At 39.7% G+C, this 17,890-nt stretch overlaps 1 protein-coding gene across 19 annotated transcripts in view; it reads right to left on the bottom strand.

The window, feature by feature from the left end:
• Nucleotides 1-8,838: 8,838 nt before the first annotated feature.
• MRTFB (myocardin related transcription factor B) overlaps nt 8,839-17,890 on the bottom strand; it is an 89,371-nt gene continuing 80,319 nt past the window's right edge. For all 19 annotated transcript variants that reach the window (XR_011803676.1, XM_027469506.3, XM_027469509.3 and 16 more), the window contains 2 exons: nt 16,787-16,847; nt 8,839-14,241 (listed from right to left, as the gene is read on the bottom strand). Coding sequence is in view for 18 of the 19 variants with exons in the window: in XM_027469506.3 (XP_027325307.1) it covers nt 13,703-14,241; nt 16,787-16,847 (600 nt within the window). In the remaining variant the exon portion in view is untranslated. The remainder of the gene's footprint in view (nt 14,242-16,786; nt 16,848-17,890) is intronic.

Genomic DNA, 17,890 nt, shown 5'->3' with positions numbered 1-17,890 from the left:
TGCGTTGAAAAGGCCGCCTGACGCCTTTCTATCGCTGGCGCCGCTCCCGTGGCTGTGTGCGGATACTCGGTGACCGTTGAGCGTCGCACGAGGGAGTGCGCGCGACCGGGCCCCTCAGGCGCCGTGAGGGAACGGCCGGGGGCTGCGGGACCTGAGGGGGTGTGAGGGGACCTGAGAGGGCTCCTGGGACGGCCGCACCTGCCGGGGCCGTGCTGCAACCGTTGTTTTTGTTTTGTTTTGTTTTGTTTTGATTGTTTTTTATTTCCCTCTGCCGGGAGATGGCAATCTTACATTCGAAGCCAGTAGTCGTCCTCGGCCTGAATAAAGGAGCTTGGAGAGGAGGAAGAAAAAGCGGGAGTAAAACATTCCCCACCGAGAAAATAAGCATAAATGCGAGCATTAGTATAATTACACGGTAAACAGTGAATTAAGTGCACTTTGTAGAAATACAGTTTAGGTGCCTGGTGTGGGAATAGAAATGTTGTTTTTGCAGAGTTACATTGTTTAGAAGGAGGGAATGTGGTACTGAGATATGCTTACAGTGATAAGAAAGTTTAGCAGGCGACCTTGTAAAATGCAGACAACCAGACTCCTTAGGACAATTAGGTGAAAATCACGGTGTCAAGTCAGATAAGTGAAGAAACATTACCACTTCCAGCAGTAAAAATGTCAAAAGAAATTTGAAATTTAACAGGCCAGCAACTGAAGGCCATGCATTGTTTGTGAAGCATCAGATAGATTGTGAACCTGGATTACCCACTCAGTGGGGAAACAGGGGAGGGTCCTGCCATCAAAAGGTATATAAACTGTGTTTTGGAACTAGTAGATGCGCTCTCTCCTGCTTGTGGGGCGCCCGCCATTGCAATCGCGAATAAATTACTACTTCACTGAGATCCTCACCTGAGCCTAAGTTATTGGCTACGGAGTGTTTCTCACACTGGTGCTTCTACAGTGTAAAAATGTAGTGTGCAATGCAGAAAAGATGCATCTGTTCCTCAGTGGATGTTTTTCTAACTCCTGGATCTGCATTGGGTATTCCTAGTGGGACACAAAGCTTTCAGTTTTCTCCTACTGTTCATTGTGGAAAATCTTTTGAACTCCCTACAAAGCCTTTGCAGGGCAGCCAGGGAGTGTTGGTCCTTTCTGAATGAAAGGAGCTTTGTTTGCTGTCCTGGGGGGTCGGTTCCAGCCACTGTTGGTCATCCCTGTCTGGGTGAAAGATGTGTGTAAATCTGCTCGAGGGTAGGAAAGCTCTGCAGGAGGATCTGGATAGGCCGCACCAATGGGCTGAGCTCAACTGCATGAAGTTCAACAAGGCCAAGTGCCGGGTCCTGCACCTGGGGCGCAATAACCCCAAGCAGAGCTACAGGCTGGGAGATGAGTGGTTGGAGAGCTGCCAGGCAGAGAAGGACCTGGGAGTGATGGTGAACAGTCGACTGAATATGAGCCAGCAGTGTGCTCAGGTGGCCAAGAAGGCCAACAGCATCCTGGCTTGTATCAGAAACAGTGTGGCCAGCAGGGCTAGGGAAGTGATTGTCCCCCTGTACTCGGCGCTGGTGAGGCTACACCCTGAGTACTGTGTTCAGTTTTGGGCCCCTCGCTACAAGAAGGACATGGAGGTGCTCGAGCGAGTCCAGAGAAGGGCGACGAAGCTGGTGAGGGGCCTGGAGAACAAGTCCTACGAGGAGTGGCTGAAGGAGCTGGGCTTTTTTATTGGTCAGCCTGGAGAAGAGGAGGCTCAGGGGCGACCTTATCGCTCTCTACAGATACCTTAAAGGAGGCTGTAGCGAGGTGGGGGTTGGTCTGTTCTCCCACGTGCCTGGTGACAGGATGGGGGGGAATGGGCTAAAGTTGCGCCAGGGGAGTTTTAGGTTAGATGTTAGGAAGAACTTCTTTACTGAAAGGGTTGTTAGACACTGGGACAGGCTGCCCAGGGAAGTGGTTGAGTCACCATCCCTGGAAGTCTTTAAAAGACGTTTAGATGTAGAGCTTAGGGACATGGTTTAGTGGGGACTGTTAGCGTTAGGTCAGAGGTTGGACTTGATGATCTTGAGGTCTCTTCCAACCTAGAAAATTCTGTGATTCTCAACTAAAAAATTGGGATTAGCATTGCTAATCTTATGGTGGCCTAATGCAGGTGTGACACAAGGATCCTTATGCTTGTGGGATGTTCTTTGAACTGCAGTCACCAGGCAAGCCCGCAGCTTAAATGTGCAACTAAACTTCAGTTTATTTAGGAATTGCCACGTGTCAGCATCTCCATGATTACTCTATGCACACTTATGTTTCAGCAAATGCAGAGCAATTTGAACTAGTTTCGCTTGCAGTCAATTAGGTCTAAACTGATTTAATTTAGCTTCCTGGATAATCAGCCCAGGGTGTGCCCAGTGTTGTGCTGAGCAGGCTGTCCCAGGGGTGTTTCATTCTGTTCTTCCAGCCCTTGGGGCAAAGAGCTGATGGTCTGGGCAGCCTGGATGCTGGAGTGTATCTGCTAATCTGTATGTTGCTAGCCTCAAATGACATCCCCAGCTCTGGACTATGGAAAATTAAGTGCTCATGAAGCTGGGGCAGTACTGTTTTGTCTGGTCACTTGATCACTGCAGTGCTTCACAGTGTGACAATGTGTAGGAATGGATGTGAAGGCTGCTGTGCTCAGCTCTCACAGCTGTTGCTTCAATGATAACGAATGACTATGCAGGGGCAATGGTTTTAGCTGATGAAGATGGATTTTTAATAAATGAAGTCTGACTGATGTATTTGCTGTTTCTAGCCTACTGGCTTATTTGAAAATGTGGACTTTTATGTGCCAGCTTTAACTTGTCATCACAATTCCTGTGAGGCCCCACATGTGTTTGATTTATTGGTGGTTTTTGTATCTTTCTTGTGAGCTGAGAAGTAATTTTGTGTGGGAGGAATCCAAGAGGAATATTTGAATGACTTGTGAAATTCATGGAAGTTTTACCTCTTCAAATACTTTACATTTTTGAAAGTTTATTCAGATGGCATCAGAAATAGTATTTAACTGTAAAGCAACTTCTAATGCTGAAGTTCTTGTGTAACTGTACGGGGAGATGGGACATTCAAGAAGAAATCATAATGATCTTCTCAGTAGACTAAGAAGAAATACTTGATTTGGTTTAAAGAAAGTTCCCGTTCTTCATGTGCATAACTTCCTCGGTGCTTCTAGAAAGAAGAATGTTAGTATCTAAATAAAGTGCTGCTTAAGGACAATTTTTAGGAACAATAGTTTTGTATGATTTATAACACAGATAATTACACATTTTAAAATCCAAATGAAGTTTTTATGTTGTAGTCTGGGTAGCTCCTAGATATCAATTAAGAAAAGAACACCACCACCTAAAAAAAAAAAACAAAAAACAAAAAAAAAAAACAAAAAAACAAAAAAACAAGCAAGCAAACAAAACAAAGCAGCAACAACAACAACAAAAACAACAGAAAAGCCACAAAAAAAAACAACCAGCCCACTTTATTTTTAAAGAGAACCTGGGGTTTTGTGTGGCACTTTTGATACAGTTAATCTAGATCCCTAACATCACTCCCATGCCTCTTTCTCTATTGGCAGCCTTTCAGTGGTGACAGGACATACAAACAGATGTGGAGTTTGTCTCCTGTCTTGCTCCGGAATGACAGTGTTGCTGGCAATTTTGCAGGGGGTTGGTACAGACTTGAGCAAAACACAGGCCACGTATTTCTCCCCCATGGATGGTGATGCCTTAACCAAAACAAGTATGTCTGGAAGCAAGAGTGAGATCTCTCTTTGGGGGGAGTCCTTGAGCACAGTTTGTGGGGGAGGGTTACGTGTTTATAGGTCTCTGTAACATTACCAAAATACTAAATTGCCACTTGGGACCCAACAAGAGATTTATCACTGATACACTCTAACTATTATACTACTAATTCTGCAATGCACAAAGGCGTAATGAAAAGCTGCTGCTCTTGTTTTCCGATGTTTGTGTTTGGAGTGTGATACCTGAAGGTGAGTTTGTGGCACATACAGCCTAAAAACTTTTAGTGATTTAAGTTCATACAGAAAAGGTATTTTACAAAATTTACAGGGCATATTGTTCATTTTTATGGGTTACTTCCATATTGATAATAGTTGTGGTTGTGTAATAAATCCTAATGTCATCAGCATCAAACAGCCTTTAATAAGGAAAGGGTGGGTGATCTATTACGGTGATTGCCTCCACATGGAAATATCATAGCAAAAAATGAAGCAGCTTCATGCTGAAAATAATTGTGTGTAAGTTGAAAAGCTCATAGCACTTTCTCCTGAAGAAATGCATAGGGCTGTTTGTTCTAAAACATAAGCTGAGCAGAATACAAAATGCAAATATGAAATCCTGTAATCCAGCACATCTCAAAAACTTTGGAACAATTTAGGAAAGTCATGAATGAAAGTTGGTATAGTCCTGTCTACATCACAAATCACTTTCTAATCCTTTCTGTGTCTTACCATTTTGAAATATTCTTTATTTTCTCATAGGATAGACTTATGCTTTGTATTACTTGGGTTTTCGAAATTCTTTTCTGTTGTTCAAGAATTACGGGTAGGTCCTAACCAGAAAAATGGTACAAACACTATTCTGTTGTTTAATCCAATAGTAGTACAATAAAGTGCCTTGTAGCTGATGAGAACACCCCTGTAAACTTACTTGGGCATTATTTCTGTCAGTGACAGTGACTCAGTTGGGAGCAGAAGTCCGTGCTACAGGTGAAATACAATCCAGTAACCTGCAGTTGTATTTTAACAGCTTTTTACTTAATTCTATGAGGATTTAAAGGCTCATTTGCATAAGTGAGCAAAATGTTGCAGTAACAGCTGAGGTTACACTAACAGTCAAACACACACAGGAGCCTACCTGGGGAACGTTCATAAGCTTATCTGGTCTCACAGGCACAGCTTTGTAAGAGATGTAGTGCTGTGGCCTGATCTGAGCAGGTCATTGGAACCAATCCCTCTGCTCCAGGGCAGTGACATGCGCAAGGCAGCAATCATTCACAATAGAAGTGGGTGCCGATCAAATGCCTCCTTTGTGCTGTATTTTGAGTTGTGCATTTTCTTCCCTGAAAAACCTCGGTTGGAGGAAGAAGCCGTAGGTTTTTCGCGGTCCTCTTTAACATCTTCATCAATGATCTGGATGACGGCATTGAGTGCACCCTCAGTAAGTTTGCAGATGACACCAAGCTAGGTGCGTGTGTCGATCTGCTCGAGGGTAGGAAGGCTCTGCAGGAGGATCTGGAGAGGCTGCACCGATGGGCTGAGGTCAACTGTATGAAGTTCAACAAGGCCAAGTGCCGGGTCCTGCACCTGGGGCGCAATAACCCCAAGCAGAACTACAGGCTGGGAGAGGAATGGTTGGAGAGCTGCCAGGCAGAGAAGGACCTGGGAGTGATGGTGGACAGTCGGCTGAATATGAGCCAGCAGTGTGCTCAGGTGGCCAAGAAGGCCAACGGCATCCTGGCTTGTATCAGAAACACTGTGACCAGCAGCGCTAGGGAGGTGATCGTCCCCCTGTACTTGGCTCTGGTGAGGCCGCACCTCGAGTACTGTGTTCAGTTTTGGGCCCCTCGCTACAAGAAGGACATCGAGGTGCTTGAGCGGGTCCAAAGAAGGGCGACGAAGCTGGTGAGGGGCCTGGAGAGCAAGTCCTATGAGGAGCGGCTGAAGGAGCTGGGCTTGTTCAGCCTAGAGAAGAGGAGGCTCAGGGGTGACCTTATTGCTCTGTATAAGTACATTAAAGGAGGCTGTAGCGAGGTGGGGGTTGGCCTGTTCTCCCATGTGCCTGGTGACAGGACGAGGGGGAATGGGCTAAAGTTACGCCAGGGGAGTTTTAGGTTAGATGTTAGGAAGAATTTCTTTACTGAAAGGGTTGTGAGGCATTGGAACGGGCTGCCCAGGGAGGTGGTGGAGTCACCATCCCTGGAAGTCTTCAAAAGACGTTTAGATGTAGAGCTTAGGGATATGGTTTAGTGGGGACTGTTAGTGTTAGGTTAGAGGTTGGACTTGATGATCTTGAGGTCTCTTCCAACCTAGAGATTCTGTGATTCTGTGATTCTTCCTTTTTCACATTGCCACTGTGAGGCAGAGCAATATCAGAGTATCCTCTCACTTTTGCTCTAGCTTTTACAACTGACTCAAAGTCAGATTTAAAATGTGTTAAAGATGCATGGCAAGTTTAAGATGCATGGCATATTGTTCCCATCTCTACCAGAAAAAGATGTGGATTAATCCAAGATTATCTTCAAGAGAATTTTGCAAGAGACTTGACTCTCAGTGGCTGACAAAAACATGTACTAGAATCATTGCCCGTACTAATTTTTTCCTAGTCTTACCACAGCTTCCTGAGTTTTGATGGATTTTTCTTTTTGATGGGATGGGTTTAAACTAGTGCTTGTTCTGTGATCTTTTTAGTACTCCCACAGTCAATGCATACATCATGTAATTTTAAAGTCTGCTCTGGTGCTAGACTTTAGAGGACTCTAGAGGACATGAAAGGCTATTTGGCTCATAATGGAAAACAAAACAAACAAACAAAAAGTAAACATACAAAACTACTCAATACATCTCTGCAGTTGTTGTGCTGTCAGAGCAATTACCACATGGTTACTCTTTGGATAGCCCACCAAAAGTCATCTGTTCCAAACTGTACTTACTTTCTAAAAATTACTGTGCAAATGTTGGAATATTTTCACAAAATCACAGAATTGTCTAGGTTGAAAGAGACCTCAAGATCATTGAGTCCAATCTCTGACCTAACACTAACAAGTCCTCCACTAAACCATATCCCTAAGCTCTACATCTAAACGTCTTTTAAAGACCTCCAGGGATGGTGGCTCAACCACTTCCCTGGGCAGCCCATTCCAATGCCTAACAACCCTTTCCATAAAGTTCTTCCTAATATCCAACCTAAACCTCCCCTGGCGCAACTTTAGCCCATTCCCCCTCGTCCTGGCACCAGGCACGTGGGAGAACAGACCAACCCCCACCTCGCTACAGCCTCCTTTAAGGTACTTACAGAGAGCGGTAAGGTTGCCTCTGAGCCTCCTCTTCTCCAGGTTGAACAAGCCCAGCTCCCTCAGCCGCTCCTCGTAGGACTTGTTCTCCAGACCTCTCACCAGCTTCGTCGCCCTTCTCTGGACTCGCTCAAGCACCTCCATGTCCTTCTTGTAGCGAGGGGCCCAAAACTGAACACAGTACTCGAGGTGTAGCCTCACCAGCGCCGAGTACAGGGGGACAATCACTTCCCTAGCCCTGCTGGCCACACTGCTTCTTATACAAGCCAGGATGCTGTTGGCCTTCTTGGCCACCTGAGCACACTGCTGGCTCATATTCAGCCGAATATCAGACAATACTCTCAGGTCCTTCCCTGCCAGGCAGTTTTCCAACCACTCATCTCCCAGCCTGTAGCTCTGCTTGGGGTTATTGCGCCCCAGGTGCAGGACCCGGCACTTGGCCTTGTTGAACTTCATGCAGTTGGCCTCTGCCCATTGGTGCAGCCTATCCAGATCCTCCTGCAGAGCCTTCCTGCCCTCGAGCAGATCGACACATGCACCTAACTTGGTGTCATGTGCAAACTTACTGAGGCCGAACTCGATCCACTCATCCAGATCATCGACAAAGATATTAAAGAGGACTGGCCCCAGTACTGAGCCCTGGGGGACACCACTAGTGACCGGTCTCCAACTGGATTTGACTCCATTCACCACAACTCTTTGGGCCCAGCTATCCAGCCAGTTTTTTACCCAGTGAAGCGTATGCCAGTCCAAGACACGAGCAGCCAGTTTCTTGAGAAGACTGTTGTGTGAAACGGTGTCAAAAGCCTTACTGAAGTCAAGGTAGACCACATCCATAGCCTTTCCCTCATCCACCAAGCGCATCACCTTGTCACAGAAGGAGATCAGTTTCGTCAAGCAGGACCTGCCTTTCATAAACTCATGCTGACTGGGCCTGATCACCTGCTTGCCCTGTAAGCTTGATGACACTCAAGATCATCTGCTCCATGAGCTTTCCTGGCACTGAGGTCAAACTGACAGGCCTATAGTTCCTATAGTTCCCCAGGTCTACCCTTACACCCCCCTTGTATTTTTTTTAAACTTACTTTTTGAAGATTGGATTGAGCCAAAAAAAAAAAAAAGTCATTTTTTAGTGAACTAGTAAGTAGATGAGGTTTGGGGGATGGTGAACCTCAGGAGGTGCACATCATGAAAGTGAGATGACATTATGTAAGGACCATATGGCTCACAAGCTGTATAAAAGGTCATTGTTTACAGTTGTTTTACTTTTTATGAAGCTACTTCATTTCAAATATATTGAAGAAAAACACAGGTCCAATGTATACATTTCATAAGATAGTTTGGAACTCATACATAAATTGGGATTATTTTTTTTTTCATGACAGAAATACTGAATAAAACTTATTGAAGGTAAAAGAAAGCTTTTCCTATTGCTTTTCTCCTGATCTGTTTGAAGGTAGCTAATAGCTTTGTAAATCAGGGTATCTGCATCAGGGTTCTTACCTTATAGTTTATTGAGACAAGAATAAAACAGAGAAGGGGTTAACATACTGGTATTGCTTTTTGAAAATAAAAAGTTTGGAAGTTCAGGACATCTTTATTCTTACAGATTTTGTCTGACTCTAACGACAAGCCATCAGGCTTTTGAAGTTTGTTGTCTTAGTCCATATTTCTCATTCCTTTCTGTGAGAAAGGTACTGGGAAGCATAGTCAAAATGTTTTTGACTCACAAGAATCAAAGTTTCAGTAATTATTAAAATGGCATTTTTTGCTTTTAGCAAGTAAGCACTGACAACTAAACACAGTTTTCATTTTTTATTTGAGACACTTAGCAAAAATGCTGAAATATCAAACATTTCCTCAGTAGCTACAATATTGCCACTATGTACAAAATATTTGATAAATGTACTACACATATAAAAATACAGTATGCATTACATATATACAGTACAATGTGCAAAACATATGGCATTCAAACATATGGAATTGATTTTAGGGGTGCAAACAGCAAATACAAAGGCATCATGGTTTCTTATAGAAAGGCAATACATAAACTGACGCCCTGATTGCCATAATTTGCATTTAGTAAAGTAGTGCTTAAATGAAGATGGCCCTAGAAACAGGTATCTATCTTCTTCTTTTCACAAAATGAGATGCTAAGACATAATTATGACTATGAAAATAAGAAGAGAAACACCTACTAGGGTTAGCATTATTACTACTGCAAGCAGTACTGTGAAGAAAATCCTATCTGGAAAAAAAGCCTGTGCTAGTACTTAATACAAATTTCTCAAACAACAAAAACAAATCTGTACTGTTAAACATCAAAAACAGCTTTCAAAATATTTACATCCTTAATTTTAAAAAAGTATCAGTAATACTTCCGGGGATTTACTTTCCTATGCTTCAAAATACAAGTGCCTCCTTTGGCAATATAAATGGCAATGCTTTGGTTCCTATTTAAATTTTTATATTACTATAATTTAATTTAGACTGTCTTTTGAATATCTGAGCTGTATTTTTTTTTTTTTAAATATAAAAATAGTTTGATTATATAGTTGTTAGCCATTCCCTGCCTCTTAGTGAGAATTTGCTCTCATAGCTAGAATGGCTTTTTTGGCTAGATTTCTAAAAAATCATTCATGCGCTTTTAAGTTAAAAGTCTATATATTCAGTATTAGACACTACAGAATGATGTAGGTGTCTCTTTTTTGCACTTTTTTTTTTTTTGATCAAATAAAAGGAGTACTTGAGATTATTTCATGTTTTAATGGATACTCTTTATTGGCCATGTATATAATATATGCAAGTCCATTCCACGTATCTCATGCAAAAGAAAAACCTATAGTGTGGTAAAGGCAATTTAAGAGACCACAAAATAAAGAGATTCAACAAAACGTTTACTAGAGATAAGTGGAAGATCTTTTTTTCCAGTTTTAATAGAATTTGCTGTAAGTTTATAATATACTGAAGGTGCCATCCAAATAATTGTATACATCAGTGAGCTTTATTGTGTTTTGATTACGTAATGCCCTTCCAGTTAAATGTATTCTGTGATTGCATTTTCTCTGCCTTGAAAACAGTTCGACAGCTTGTGCTTGGTTTCCAATTATGGTGCCTACACTTTTCAGGCAACTGAATGTTAGAGATTATGTAACAGAAAAGTTTAATGCTGAAACTTCTGTTTTGATCACCTGCTTCCTTGCAGATCAACCCTGTTGGTGAATTTAGAAATACCTTGAAAAGAAATTTCAGGATTAAGTATTGATTGTTTCTAAAAGCTGTGGCCTCACCTTTTTAACAGGCTGATTCTGTAAACCCACACTGCTGGATTAGACTCTAAATTTCTGTAAAGAACAACTGCATAAACTGATTTTATTCTCAGATACAACCGCTAAATTTATGTCAATGATTCCTTAACTATTTGTAATGTTAAATAATATTTTGACCGTAAACTTAGTTGCCTTAACTAATGCTTAATGGCACTAAAAGTGCGTAACAAATACCATTTCTATATTAAATGCACGATGCTACTCCTCTTGATTAACATTAGCCCTGCAAAACATGGTCAAGCTCTCTCCATGTCTAGAAGTGTAAACACCAACTTTTGAATTTCACACTGATAAAACAGTATTCTTAATTTGTAAGCATTTACTAACAGCACATTTAATATTACATCCTCTGTTAGCATATTGCAGCCATTTTATGGCAAATTTAGTGCCAGTGCATTCCTTCGCAACTGTTCTCTTAATGAGAAATATTCAGTTCTGTACAGTCAAACTGCACAGTCATGATTACATTTCTAAGATGTGTTGTATTTGTGTTACAAAAACTGTCATGTAAAACATGCACACACAAAAATCTAAGCGAAATCTATTTCTGCCATAACTGGCATATATAACTATGGCAAATATATCACATTACAGAACAAAGTCTAAAGCAAACTGTTATATATAAGATTTTAATACACATAACCCTGAAATATACAAAAAAGAAAAAAAATCACACATTCCCTACACTAAAGTATTTGTACTTTAAAAACTAAAATGATCCCTTAATTTTTTTTAATTTTTTTTTTCAAATAGACTTTTAGAGTAAGAAAGCTATACTGTACTGGTAACAAAACATCTCAGCTGTTTCAGTTTATTTCTGCACATAGATTCCTATGGATTAACATTATACACTGCCAATGAGGATAGTTTTGTAGCAAGACGACTTTGCCAGTTTTAAGCAATATTTACATGCACGTAAAAAATGACAGTACAGTTGCTCTAGGTTAATTTATCGTCTAGCAACAAATTTACTTGCCTCTTATTTAATCAGGAGGCAGGGTCAAAAAGGGGTCATTCTAACCATACATACGTGTATGATGTGTGGTGAATCACACATACTACATTGACAGCACTGTAGAACAATATAAATTTCATTCAGAGTTGTTCCTATCAGACCAAGAGTCTTTAATTCTTATTTTAGTAATAGCTGAGGGCACTTAGTATCTCAGAGTATTAGCTCCCAAGACAATATAATGAAAAGGAATGCACAAAGTTGGATCTATTTGTCCAATGTTATTGAAGAATCATATAACATCAAAAATTAAGGCAGACAGTTCACACATGATATTGTACTCAAGTATAGTAGGCACAGCAAGAATGGATGTATGTCTTTCAGCTTTTGTAGTGAAAATCTTGATAGATTGTTTTTTTGTCCTTAAAGTAAATCCTGGCCAGTAAAACTACTGAAGATATATAATGATTTAAAGTGCAGGTGGCTGATGTGATGCCAGTTTAAACCCTCAATCATTGATATAATTCAGTATTTTATCTGAAGTCAATGGAATTTTCTAACATTGGTAAACAGACTGCACTGGTTATCTGGAGACACAGAACTTGCAGATAATTCCACAGAATTTTATGACAGAAGTATTTACTTTGATATTAACATGATTTTTTTTTTTTATGTGATACAGATTACTAAGCAGTTAAAAGGTATTTTTTCTTTTGGTACTGTTTGATATATATTGTTACTCCAAGAAGTAAGCAAAAGCTTCATGCCATTTTTAATTTTGTTCCTACAGAACTTTGAAGTTTGGTGTTGAGGAAGGTGTTCTGAGATAAGATCAGTTTTCACATTGGAATACATATTTCCTTTCAATTGTTCATGAAATAGGGGACTGTTTCCTTTTCTCTTAATTTAGAAATTCCCTCAATGGAATAATTCAAATTGTATTTAATTATAAGCCTACATCATCCATGACAACATTTAACAGCTATCACCTGAGACACAATTATAGAATTTTGAAGTATTTTGCTTATATTAGCTTTTTTTTTTTTTGCCTGACTACTTTCATAATAGACTGAGAAACAACAACTCGGGGTTTAAAAGTGTATTTTTACGGGCTGTGCTATGAGGTAAGAACTTTATTTCCACTGTCTATACGTATGAAATATGCCTTCTCATCCCCAAACAGTCTATCCTGATACTGCTTATTCACCTTTTATAGTTTTCTGTAAGTGTGTTTTATTTAGGATTCTTACTGAGCAACTTCTGTTTATCTTCCCTGATGCTATGTAGTTGTAGACAAGGCTATTCAATAGATACAGATTCTGTTAGAAATGATGGTTGTCCTATCAGTACTGTCCTGCAGCTTGGCCTGATCCTACAAACACCCTTCATTGAGGGCATTGGGACTGTTCTTGCACAGGATCATAGAGCATAACCGCATTTATTAAACTTTTCTACTTCCTCCAAACCTTCTAATATACTGAGATACTGTATTCAATGAACTAACAAATATCCTCAATGACAAATTAAATTAGGATATTTATTATTTTCATTATTGTACTCTGTTACTTAAACACCACTGTTCCCCTCTGTTCACAAAAATAAGCTATACAAAGTTTAAAAGAGTATACAAATAACTGTCTGATATACACATTAAAACCTAGCTATTAAATCCAGAGCATTGCAATAGAAAATTCAGTGTTTTCAGTATTACCTGGCCTAGCTACAGTGGATTTCTTGCAGTTATACTTAATATCCCTTTGGATGCAGTTAAATTCTTCCCTCATGATTAAAGAATGGGGGAAGAGTTCTAAAAACCACAAAACCAAAATATAAAAAAAAACGAACAAATTTAGAAACCAGAGATATGAAATTTCACTGAACCAGCCAGTGCTTCTACCTGTCTTTGCCCTCACAATTCATTTTGAACCTGGCTCAGGCTATCCACAGGAACAATGAAGTGTAGTGATACGTTACCCTCCCTCAAACAATATCTCACTGGGTGAATACAGACATTTAAGTCTCACTTTTTCTTCTCTAAGATTATCCACATTGTGTTGCTCATTTAGGCATTACAAAGTCAGAGACATAACTTTTCATATATATATTTGTGATGTGTTTCCCATGGGGTACTTCTAATCAGTAAGCACAATCGTCCTTTCTTGACTTGTGAAACACAGCTTTCAGAGGGCCGTGATCTGCATTAGTGATAGGAGCATAAAGTAATTCACCGTTGTAAACTTGAACATCAATAAGGAATTACTTTCAAGCATTTGTTCTTCCAAACGTTGCTATCTTAACTATCTTAACTGCAATCAGAATGGTGTAATAATGGACCTCTGCTGTAAAGAGATTTGCAGGTCACGTTCTCATTGGCTATAGCTTAATCCCAGTGCAACTGGAGGTCTTGTGGATCTAGAAAGTCAGTCGAAAACATGCTGGGGGCAGTAGAACTGAGAGGGGTGAGTCCAGATGAGGAGCTGGGCATTGTAATGTCTAGCCATTCCATATTGTCTAAATTTGTATCAGGAAGGTCAAGAGATAGACAAGAATTATTAGTGGTAAACTGTGGGTCAGATGTTTCCATGGGTGAATGAGAATGATCTAAAATACTGGAGTGATTAAGCAGATCATGCTGGAGGTCTTCAATTAAAGAAAATGACTCTCTGTCTTCACTGCTGCTTGTCAATTGAGGAATTTCATTACCTGAGGTTAAAGTTCCATCCAAGAGGGCTTCAAGCTGATTTTCCAGACTTATAGACAAGCTGGTTGTCGGTTCTAAGGACACAGGAGGAGGGGCCATTTGGATTTGGGGTGGGGGGCGGGATATCACTGTGTTCACTGGCATTGTAGTGATGTTGGCTGTTACTGGTCTCATTTTAGAAATGGGAGATGGTTCCTCCTTTATCGGAAGGGAAATCTCTGTAACAAAACAAACAAACCATAATTCAAAAAAGATAATGACATATATTTTACAACTTCTACACCTTTTTTGACCACTTTGAGATGTACCTACAGTAAACTCGATGGAGTAAGACTCATTTTGCTGTTCTGATAGTACAAATACTACGTCTACATCAGACTAATTATGTCAGATACTCTGTGAACAACAAAATATTTTAAAACAAATTCTGGAGTTCTGCTTTCAAGTAATACTCCAGCTGATGAGAACGCTTGTATCAACGAGAAAAGGAATAGTTCTCTAGATGACATCTTTACCTCCTCCATGTTTATAGTTCTTCTAACTAGGATAATTATAGAACCATCGATTTCCCTACATAGGAAGAGTATCTGAACCAATTTTCAATTCCATACCTGTTTAATACTATGTCCACTGTGATGAATTAGTCTAAGAGATCATTTAACGTGATTAGGATGCTTTCATAGTTGATTCTATATTTGAAAACTACTCTTCTGTCAAGAGGAGTAATTTAGTGGTAGTAACAGTAAAAGGAGATACAGCAAGGTAAGTTCCAATTAATTCTTACATGTGAATGGAATCCAAAAATAAGATTAGATCTAGAATGTTTGACAGACAAAAATATGTGAGTAAATTCTCTAGCACAGATAATGTTTCTGCCAACAGAAATGCACTGACCATGTAATTTGTACCAGTTTTCCAAGGAAAATGTACGTTTTTTATATCTGTGTAAGAACATCTATAAAATGTTTGCTTAGTAAAGGCCAAACATTACGAAATTAACCTTCTCACTCTCCTGAAGTACATTAATAAACTAAACATTTTTCAATGTAGAACTTGCAATAGCCCTGAATACTTATTTCCTTTTTCATAAAGACAATCAGAAAATGTTTTTGCTTTTTGTGGCAACTTGGCAAATACAGCACAGTTGTTACCTTAAAATCAAATAGATTTAGTAATACCGTATTTGAAGCAAATACTTAAATAAGCATGCTAATGTTTCATACATCTTCTGTTTCAGAGGTGCAGCTTCTTTGAACTACTGATGCAATGTTTTAATAAGAGCACTGAAAGCATTTGTAAACTTAGTATGAGTTGTTCACTGCGCAAGTCACTTATCTTACACTGTCACTGTCTACTCCGTTTTCTTCAGCTGACTTTGCAATTTGCTTTGAAAAAGAGAAAAATACTTGGATGTTTAGAATATGGCTAAAACCTGCTCATAGCCTACAATCAAATCACTTATGTCCTGGCATTCACTGCTGTCAACACCTTTACAAGACAGTAGTACAAAAAAAACATTAAGTTAACTGAATTGCTTCACACCAGAACTTTTCCCAGTATTGTAATGGCACTTTAGTCTACAAAGCCTAATTATACCTAAAAGTCTCCTGTATAAACTGCAAAGCTACTTTATATATTGCTTTGGTTATTTCACGTCCTTTCTGATAGCTGTCTTGTTTCAACTAACATAGAAAGCTGTTGCTCATTAATGTCTCTATGTAGTTCATACATAACATTTCATTAAATATAACCCCGTGTTATCAGCTCTAAATATCAAAGATATACTACTGGAAAACAAGTAGTTTCAACTTACTTTTGCTCTTCCCTTATTCTTTTCATGGTATAATTTCAGTATAATATGGACTTGTGCAACTTTTTCAATCTTTATTAAGTATGTCTCTGCTAATGTAAGGTGCTATTTTAATCACTTGAATACTGTGTGGATTACAGAGAAAATCTGCCTGGGCTAATATGCAAGAAGAGAAGTTCCACAGCTGCTTGACTATATGTGTTTTGGTAAATGTTTTGTTTTATAGGTAATTAACACAAACTTTCAGGAATACTAGCTTCATTCAGACTGGATACCTCCTGTCACTGGCAGAATTCTTTCCTTTCAATCTGTTGACTACAGTACTGAGTTTTTATTATGAGGTTTTAAATCTCTCCATCACACAAATGTTACTTGGCCGTCCTGGTTTCAGTTAGGACAGAGTTAATTTTCTTCCTTGTAGCTGGTAGGGTGCTATGTTTTGGATTAGGATGAGAAGAGTGCTGATAACATGCTGATGTTTTAATTGTTGCAGAGTAGTGCTTACACCAAGCCACGAATGTTTCAGCTTCTCACTCTGTCCTGCTAGCGGGCAGGCAGGGGGTACAGCAAGAGCTGGGAGGGGACAGACCCAGGACAGCTGACCCAAAGTGGCCAAAGGGGTATTCCATACCATCTGGTGTCATGCTAAACAATATAGAGGGGTGGCTAGCTGGGGTGGGGGGGACGGACTGCTCAGGATTAGGCTGGACATTGGTCAGCGGGTGGTTAGCAATTGTACTGTGTATCACTTGTTTCGTACACATCATTATTCTTAGTACTATTATCATAATTATTGTTATTATTATTATTTTTTTCTGTCTTAATAAACTGTCTTTATCTCAACTCACAGGCTTCACTTTCCCATTTCTCTCCCCCATCCCAGAGAGGGAGGGGGGAGGGTGAGCTGTGTGGTGTTTAGCTGCCAGCCAGGTTAAACCACAACATTGGCTTACCTCCACTCTTGATGAGAATATCAAAAAGATCATCCATCTGCTGACTGTGTGCACTGGAAATCTGTGGTGCAGGAGAAAAGGGTTATTCTTTTTCATGTAGTGTTTTTCTAAGCAGATTGATCCTAGCCTCTCTAAGTAGTACCTAAGTACTAACCTATGATCAAGACCAAAATTCTTCTTACGAAATTGTCAATCTAGATAATAGAGAAAGAATTTGGAGAGACACTTGTAGAATTCCTCTGGTTGGTTTCAGTACAAAGGAATAGGAAAAAAAATATGAAAAGCAACACAAAGTTTTCATGAAGGCAACCTAAAAGAGAGATGCAGAAAACTAGGGATAAGAAGGGGAATTGCTAGCCCTGTTTTGCAGAAGGGAAATATTCAGAATAGCAACTAGACTATGGGGGTGCACCCTGAAATGCTTTCTCTAAGAGACAACTTGTAAATGACCATCAAATGCGATATAGTTTGTTTGTTTGTTTTTACATGCCAGTAACATACGAAATGGCATTAGATATTCATGCTTCTGTCTGAGTGCCTGCCACCACAAAAATAGCACACAATATGAAGTCAATATGAAATTGTCTCTTTTGGGATAATTCTGAAATGCATGAGGTTAGGGATGCTCATTAACTTTGTTTGCAACTTTCTTCCAATCTGAAGGATATCACAGTAAACTGACAAAGCACCCTGTACGATTATTCACCAAGCTCACTAAATAAAGCCTCCTTTCAAGCAAGCGTGTGTTCAATTGTGTATATATGTTTCTGTATGTGCATATAAACACACTCATGCACACATTTTCCTCAAGTTTCCTCAGTTTGGGAAAGTACTTTTCAATGTACTTTCTAAGTCTGAAATCTGGGTATCATACATCCTTGAAACAAGTCCATTGAATGACAGTTATTGCTAAGTAGCAATAGCAGTGTTATCCCGATTATATTTATCGTCAGCTGGATAATCTAAGACTTATTTACATGTCTGTTAATTTCATCAAAAAACCATGAATCCTGCAGTTAAATACAGTTATGAGAATATTAAGAGTACATTAGAAAATTTTGATGCCAAAGAAAAACTGTAATAAACAATGACTGATAATTCTGA

This window comes from Anas platyrhynchos, chromosome 15 (assembly GCF_047663525.1).
Source record: "Anas platyrhynchos isolate ZD024472 breed Pekin duck chromosome 15, IASCAAS_PekinDuck_T2T, whole genome shotgun sequence".
Lineage (NCBI taxonomy): Eukaryota > Metazoa > Chordata > Aves > Anseriformes > Anatidae > Anas > Anas platyrhynchos.
This window is presented reverse-complemented; position numbering and strand designations above follow the sequence as displayed.